Here is an 8088-nt window from a genome sequence, read left to right as displayed (position 1 = left end):
GCCAGGTCCCTGCACCATGGCCATGGCAATGGGGTGGTGTGAGGTAATGCTTACTTCCTCTTTGTTGAGCTCCACAGAGAAATCCCAGTACATTGCCCCACCCTACTTCCAAGTGGTATGTGAATAGCTCTTGCAGGCTTTACTTATGGCAATGCTCCCAGGCTATCTTCTTTACTTCCCTTGCCATGCAGAGAAGGGCATAGCTGGTAACAGTTGAGCACCAGCCCTTTGTACATAGTCCAGCCTAGTCTCTGCATCCTTCACCGTGACACTGAGGAGAGAGGGGCCAGCTGGGGATGGCCATCCTGTCTCCCGGAGGCCCCAAAGATCCCAGGCAGCCAACTGGAGCATTTTCTCCCTGCTCCGAGTCTCTGCAATTCAGTCTCTGCAAAGCTTCCAGCTACCTTTCCCCTCCTTCTAATACCTTAGGGGGATATTGTCCATGGAAATTCAATTCATGATTTTTCTAACAGAGACAGGATGTGACAGAGACTTCCTCGTTTTGTTCCGTCTATCTTGGTTTTTATAGCAAAGGGCAGAGCACGCAATGTGTCTTAAGGTAGAAGGTGAGTAGATAATTCTGTCACAGATGAACTGGCCCCCTGAACTCAGCTGCCAGCTCATGTCCAGGGGACCTTAGTATCTGGGACCAAGACATTTTACTACAGTCATGCCTTTTGCAGGGAGTTGAGCTCACCAGGAATCATCTGCCACTTCAGACCCCCTGCTGCTACCTGCCAGGTACGTGGCTCATTCTCAACACTTGTATAAACCTCCAACTTTCAGAAATGGGAAGCAGAAAATGATGGCTTTGGAGAGAGGACAAGATGGGTTGGCATCACCTTATAGGCCGAACCTGGCTGCAGAATGGGTTGTTTCAAGTATGGCTAAGGGGAGATATTCATTCAGGTAGTTTCACCTGAGGAGGTAGGATTCTGACCTACCCCATTCCCTCTCCAACCTCCCTGAGGTCTCTTCTCGGGGCGGTTCATCCACCTTGGAGACTGGGGTGGAAATCATCTTGTGGGCCAATTGAAATCAAACCAGAGTAAACCAGTGAGCATTACTTGATAGCTTGTGGAGGGCAAAACACTGCAGCAGATACTGGAGGGGGAGAGGGTAGGAGAGTGCTCTACCTCTCAAGGTGTACAGCTTAGGATGCAGGAATGGGAAAAGGACAACACACTGCTGTTACACAGCCCAAGCTCACAGAAGTGGCAAAAGCAAAAAATAATCTTTATAGAGACACTCAAGAGCTGAGGGGCTGCAAATTAAGAGAACATCAGGTGTTGTTCAGGAATTGGAGATGCAGAAAGAGAAGATTGGGATGGGGTTGGAGTGAGGCCAGGGAGAGAATGCAAAGAAACAGGCTTGCCCTGGGTGGAGGGTGGAGGCTTTTCTTCATCATCCGTGTGTGCGACCCTTACTCTTCTGTGTGTCTTCAGGGGACATCCCAGAGGCTCCCAGGAGAGTATAGGGAATGTGCCCCACCTGCAAAGACTAGCTCCAGCCTGAAACCCTCTTTCTGGCTGTCCATCTCCTCCCTGGGTCCTCCACCTTCTCCCAGTCTCCAATGTGTCCAGACCCTGTTCCCAGTAAAACCTCCTCACGAGAAATAGTCTGCAATCCATTTACGCTGAGATCTGAAAATGTTTCCCCTCACAGGTATTTGCACTCCAGTGAGGATCGGAGCCTTTAAGCTGGAGAGTGAGGTCAGAAAGGGCAGACTTCAGGCAGTAGATGGGCAGGAGGGGGGCCTTTTAGGGCATAAAGGGGCATTCAGCCCCTCTGAAGTCCCTTCAGGAAATCGTCAGTCTCCCTCCAAGTTAAAGGCTTTTCAAGGCCTGTGCATTGGGAGCAAAGGGACCACAGGGCATGTACCTCCGGTCCAAGAAGATGCTGTTGGTAAGGTCTGAGGAAGACTCCAGTTTTGAGTTGTTTTATCAGCAGCTGGAGTTTGGGATTTTTATTCATTTGTGGGTTTGTTGCTCGTGCTTGCTTGCTTGGTCTTGTGGCTGAGACCTGGGGACTCAGTCTGCTTCTTCAGAGCATGGGAGATGCTGTCAGGGTGAGTGCTGCGGTCTGGGGTCAGGTGGTCCCTAACTGGAGTCACGCTCTGGGAGAGAGGAAAACAGAGGGTGCTCCAGCCCTGACACAGGACAAAGCTGGTGAGGAATCTCTATCCACACTGGTGCAGAGCTTAGGAGAGACCCCACTCCACCACCTCCTAACTGTTCGTGCGGGCAAGTTGCCTAGCCTCCCTGTGCCTCAGTTTCCTGTGGTCTGTGATTCAGACCTATCAGTGATAATAATAATAATAAATACTTCTGGTATATGTAAGTGCTTGATAGATAGTAAGTGCTCAAGTCATATCAGTTTTTATTACTGTGAGCATAAGCACATGCATGCCTGTGTTTGGATGTTTATGACCTCCTTCCCCTGCAGCCTCAGTGACGGGATTCACATGGGTGTTTCGCACTACAAAACTGCGGTCCCACTAGTAATTCCAGGGTCTGGAACACACGGACTGCCCTCCAGGAGGCGGCAGCCTCCCAGCTCAGGGAAAGTGGGGCCCCCAGCTGTGAGCCCGTCTAATGCTCTGTCACTGTGCGGTAGGAGAACCCGAGTCACCACCCACACAGGTCTTGACTAATTCCTCAAAATCTGACTGATCTAAATGGACCCAGAAGTACCCCCCGAGCCCCTCTGGTTTTGGAAGGTCCCAGCTGGTGCTGATGCACAGTCATGGCTTTTGCCTTCATGGGGCTCTATCCTCAGAGTCCAGAAGAAAATACTGAGACACAAAAGAGAAGAGAAGGAAACAGGGAGAGGGAGAGAAAAAGCAAAAGCAAACAGGGAGAGGGCGTCCAGGGTGGACTCCCTGCTCTGGAGCTCCTTTGCTGCCAGTTTCCTGTCATCAGCCAATAGGGCAAGAGGCTGGACTGTCTGGCCAGAGCCTCGACCTTGGCCCAGAGCCTGTGTTTAAGCTGACTATTGTGTGACTAGTAATTCCAGTAGCTTTGGCCATGAAAGTGGCCGAGCCCCCTCCAGGGGGTCCTCTGACCTTCTCCTGCTGAGGGGTCCCTTTTGGAGCATTAATGGAGCTATTCCAACTTGCTCCTCTGTCTGCCTACCTGCATGTGAGCTCCAGGAGGGGAGGGCCCCAGCCCTGGCCCACTGGCTTCACGGGCCATTGCCCACTCCTTCCCACTGGCCGGGTCCTTGTATTCCCATTGGCCGGGTTCTTCTAGCTCAGGGATTTCCCCCCCACACACTGTTAACTCACCTGCATACCTCCTCTGACCATTCCTCTGCTACATGGCCCAGCAACTTCTAAAGTCTTTCGTCTACACCCGCATGATGCGTTTGGTGTGTGGGTAGAGCTTGGCAGCCACAGAACATCAAGAACATGTTTTCAGGAGAAGGAGAATGAAGCAAAGGGGTGGGGTGGCAGAAGAGGGGAGAAGGGGAGCCTGGGGGCTGAAGAAATCTGCCTTCCTATGATGGGGTGAAAGGAGAGCGTGCAGGCTCTAAAAGATGGAGAGCAAGACGTTTGGCAGGTGGAGGCAGGGGCAGGTGGCTCGGGCTTTTATATACTAAAGAGCACTTAGCCCTCCCATGGAAGACTTAATGATCCCCCGAGTTGGCACTGGTTTCTTCCATCGTTCAGGCAAAGAAATCGAGGGTCAGTCAGTTATAGAATCTGCCTAAAGTCCCACCACTAAACAGAGGAGAAATGTGGAGAGGCTTGAATGTACCCCAAGATGTATGGGTTGCCCATGTTCACTGGCTATCAGACTGTGAGATGTCACCACAGGTCCCAAGGGGGTCTCAGGACTGAAAGGGGATAGCCCTTGCCTGGGCCAGGGCTGAGTAGGGTGGACCACTAATGGGGGATGTGGCTAGATGGGACAACTCTGTTAATGTGGCCTGGGAGACACAGTCTTGCAGCGATAGGGACAGTCACCAGTTGACCTCTTGAAGGCCCCGCCTGAGGTTTCAGGCCTGGAACAACGTGTCTCAGCTGTGGTGGGAGCTGGCCGGCTGCTGCCAGTCATGCATCCCACTTCTGAAAGATCAGAACTCTGTGTTTGTTCCTCTGTTTGTGGACCTCATGTTCCAGGCCAAAGGGAAGTGGGGCAGGGAGAACGACAATATCTCTGAGTCCTTATAGATTTCCGTTTGTTCGGGGAAAGTCATTTAATCTTGGCTGAATCCCCACACAATGGGTGGCTCTATTCCTGGCTCTAAACAATGCGAAGCCAAGAAGCTGCTTCCTCTGGGACTCTTTGGCCTTGTCCCCTTGCAGCTCCATGAGTCTGAGCAAGGTCAGCGGTGACACCTGGTAAAATCAGAAGCAGCACTCACATCCAGCTATGGTTTAAAAGAACCCAGGCACTGGGAGTGGTAAGAACTATTATAAAAAAAAAAAATCGAAGCAGCAAGAAACATCAGGCCTGCTGGGCTGCGTTCTAGCTCTCCTGCATCCATTCCAGCACCTCTTTGTTCCTCTCCAGGTGGCCCCCACAGCTGAGGAGAAATGGTGGATTTCCCAGTCTTCCCGGACTTCTCCCAGCGAGTTCCTCTGCCCAGCAGTGTCTTCTTCCTCACCCATCTCCTTCTTCTCCTCCAGCCCGGAGAGCTGAATTCAGGTAGTTGTCAAACCTGCAGCCCAGCCAGCCAGGTCATGAGCACCTCAGCTTCTGCCCACCCTCCTACCTGGTGCTCCCAGGCCTGAGATCTACAGCCTGCCAGGCCATGTCAGGTGCTGCCCTCCCACATAGAAGCTGTAGCTTCTGAAGGGCAGGAAGGACCTCAGGCTCAACATCTCTCATGAAAGAAGCAGCCAAAAGCAAGTATAAACTAATTATGCAAATGCAATTCTCTGATTCCCTGAGCTGGCAACCAGGGATACCAAAATGACCAGGCTCATCCCAGGTCCTCAAGAAGGTCAAGGGAGGGGGACAGACGTGACATAAAAGCTGTTCAGCTGTATGGCTGTAAGAGAAATATATCCAAAGATCTGTGAGCACAGCTAAGAGAGAAATTTGTCTTCCAGAAAGCCAAGAAGAACCCTAGAGAGGAGGTACTGTTTGAGTAGACCCCTGAAGGAGACATAATTTCCAGGAAGATGACAGGTGGAGGGTAAACTGAGGCAGGCCATGCTCCCAGGAAGAGGGCCAGGCATGAAGTGGGGGGAAGAGACAACTTGAGATATCCTGGAAAGGGAAGCTGGAAGGGAGGGTGTTGGGGTTATACCCAGTGGGCAACAAGATGTCTCAAATAGAGTGAACAAAAAAAACCACTGCCATGTTCTATGAACTAAGTGAAGGATGGGAGGGATCCATGAAGGGGGAGCTTTGGGAATGGGTTTTAGCTGAGCTTGAAAGGAAGAAAAGGAGGTACAAGAAAAGGCAAAGCCAGGGGGCACCTGGTGGCTCAGTTGGTTGAACGTCTGCCTTCGGCTCGGGTGGTGATCCCAGAGTCCTGGGATCGAGTCCCACGTTGGGCTCTCTGCTCAGCAGGGGTGTGGCGGGGTGGGGGGTCTGCTTCTCCCTCTCCCTCTGCCCCTCCCAGCTGCTGCTCTTACGCGCAGGCTCTCTCTTTCAAATAAATTAAAAAAAATTAAAGAAAGAAAGAAAGAAAGAAAGAAAAGGTGAAGTCAGAAGAGTGAGGGCAACATCTTGAGTGGCAGGACACAGCACATGCAAAGGGACTGCAACAGGAATAGCAACTCCCACGGGACTTGCAGAAAACAGGGAGTAGAGGAGCCACGTGGAGGCACCATTTAAGAGGATGATCAAATAAAAAAAAATTCTAATAAATAAAAATCTTGAAGACAAGATTTGGCCTTTAGATAGAAAAACCCATGAAGCAAGGAGACCCATAGATTACGTTAATACCCTTTGTTATTAACATAAACTGTACATGTGCATTATAAAAAATTAGAAAATCAGGCAAGGAAGAAACAAGAATATATCTATTCCCATCATGCAGAAATTACCACCATCAACCATTTGGTATATCTCATTTTGGACCTTTCTTTTCTGCACATGTTTTTATGCAAACATGTCATTTTGTAATCAAATAAGAGAATAGTGTACGTGTTGTTTTGAAACTTGCTTTTTTTTTGGTCAAGGATTCCCTTTCGTTTAATGTCTTGGCCATATTTACGTAACTGTCCCCAAAACAACATTTGCAGCTGGTTGGTTCAAACCAATTCCTAGTCCAGCACCACACACTGACTGTATCTGGTTGTAATATCCTTTGTGTATGTTTTAACCTGGCGTCTTCATGACAATGACTTGTTCAAGAAGCCAAGCCCACTGTCTTGCCCAGTGTCTTTTTGTCATTTGGATGGTTTACTGTATGTAGCTTCCTGAGCTGCAAAGGAATGGGCTAAAAGCTCACCCTGGATGAGAGCTGATTTCGGCTGTCATTCTGGCTTCTCGTCCTAGAGGAGGTCAGGGTGGTGGGCCCTGGGGAGCCCATCCTGGCACTCGTGGGAGAAGAGGTGGAGTTCTCGTGCCACCTGTTGCCGTACCTGGATGCCGAGGACATGGAGATCCGCTGGTTCCGGAGTCAGACCTCCGATGTGGTGCACCTGTATGAGGGGGGGCGAGAGCTCCAGAGCCGGCAAATGGCGCAGTTCCGGAACAGGACCAAACTCATCAAGGATTATATCGTGGATGGCAGCGTGAACTTGCAGCTCCGCGGCATCATTCCTGACGACGAGGGCCTATATGGGTGCCGTTTCCTCTCCAGCAACTTCTCCAGGGAAGCGGTCTGGGAGCTGGAGGTAGCAGGTACGTGCCCGGCCCAAGAGACAGAGTGAGGGGTCCGTCTGGACAGAGCCGCTTTGCTCACGAGCAGACAGGGAAATGCAGAAAGGGGGAAACATACCTAATTTTAAAAAACCATCAAAAAGGAAGATTCGTTACAAAATGAACAAAATAAAAGTTCACAAAAAAGATATACAAATGGCCCTTAAACATACAAAAAGATGATCACCCTGGGTGCCTGGTGGCTCAGTTGGTTAAGCGACTGCCTTCAGCTCAGGTCATGATCCTGGAGTCCCGGGATCGAGTCCCACGTCAGGCTCCCTGCTCGGCGGGGAGTCTGCTTCTCCCTCTGCCCTCTTCCTTCTCGTGCTCTCTGTCTCTCATTCTCTCTCTCTCAAATAAATAAATAAAATCTTTAAAAAAAAAAAAAAGGAAAAAGATGATCACCCTTACCCATCACGAAAGAAAGGCAAATTAAAGTTACACTGAGATGCAACTTTTTTTACCTCTGAGATTGGCAAAAACTCAGCAGTTTTTTTTTTTTTAAAGATTTTATTTATTTATTTGAGACAGAGAGAATGAGAGAGAGAGAGCACATGAGAGGGGGGAGGGTCAGAGGAAGAAGCAAGCTCGCTGCCGAGTAGGGAGCCCGCTGCGGGACTCGATCCAGGGACTCCAGGATCATGACCTGAGCCGAAAGCAGTCGCTTAACCAACTGAGCCACCCAGGCGCCCAAAACTCAGCAGTTTGATCATACACCCATGGTGGAGCTGTGGGGAAGCAGGCCTTCTGCTTTGTACCCTGGTGATGGAAAGCAAAGCAAAGCTCCAGTGCATGGGAATTTGGCAATAGCTAACAGGACTGCCTATATGTCTACCTTTTGAACTGCAACTCCACCTCTAGTTTACCCTGAATATAAGCCTCCCACAGCTCCAATATGAAAAGGGCATCTATATAAGTTTAATCTTTGTAGCATCATTTGTAATTGTACAACAGTGGAATATCTAAATATCTAAGCAAAGGTGTTGAATATGGCCCATCACACAAAGGAGTGATCCACACTATGCACCTGAAAAAATGCGGAGGTGCTCTAGGAACTGATGTGGAGTGATTTCTAGGATGTTGATAAGAGAAAAAAGCAAGGTGCAAAGAGATTCTACAGTATGTAAACTTTGGTGTAAGAAAAAAGAAACGTTGCATGAAAGAAGCACAGGAAGGATGCACTAGGAACTAATGAGCTAATGAAATTGGTTGCCTAAGGGAGAGGAGGGAGCAGTGGATGGAAAGGATGGAGAAAGGTCTGGGA

At 49.7% G+C, this 8088-nt stretch overlaps 1 protein-coding gene across 3 annotated transcripts in view; it reads left to right on the top strand.

The window, feature by feature from the left end:
* Positions 1–567: 567 nt before the first annotated feature.
* Positions 568–8088, top strand: part of BTNL9 (butyrophilin like 9) — a 29818-nt gene continuing 22297 nt past the window's right edge. For all 3 annotated transcript variants that reach the window (XM_035029428.1, XM_035029427.1, XM_035029426.1), the window contains exons 1-3: positions 568–741; positions 4518–4652; positions 6459–6806. In XM_035029428.1, coding sequence (XP_034885319.1) covers positions 4541–4652; positions 6459–6806 — 460 coding nt within the window. In that variant the 5' untranslated portion in view covers positions 568–741; positions 4518–4540. The remainder of the gene's footprint in view (positions 742–4517; positions 4653–6458; positions 6807–8088) is intronic.

The sequence above is a fragment of the Mirounga leonina genome, unplaced genomic scaffold (assembly GCF_011800145.1).
Source record: "Mirounga leonina isolate KUSES-001 unplaced genomic scaffold, KU_Mleo_1.0 Mir_239, whole genome shotgun sequence".
Lineage (NCBI taxonomy): Eukaryota > Metazoa > Chordata > Mammalia > Carnivora > Phocidae > Mirounga > Mirounga leonina.
The sequence above is the reverse complement of the archived record's forward strand: the minus strand, read 5'-3'. Positions and strand labels throughout refer to the sequence as shown.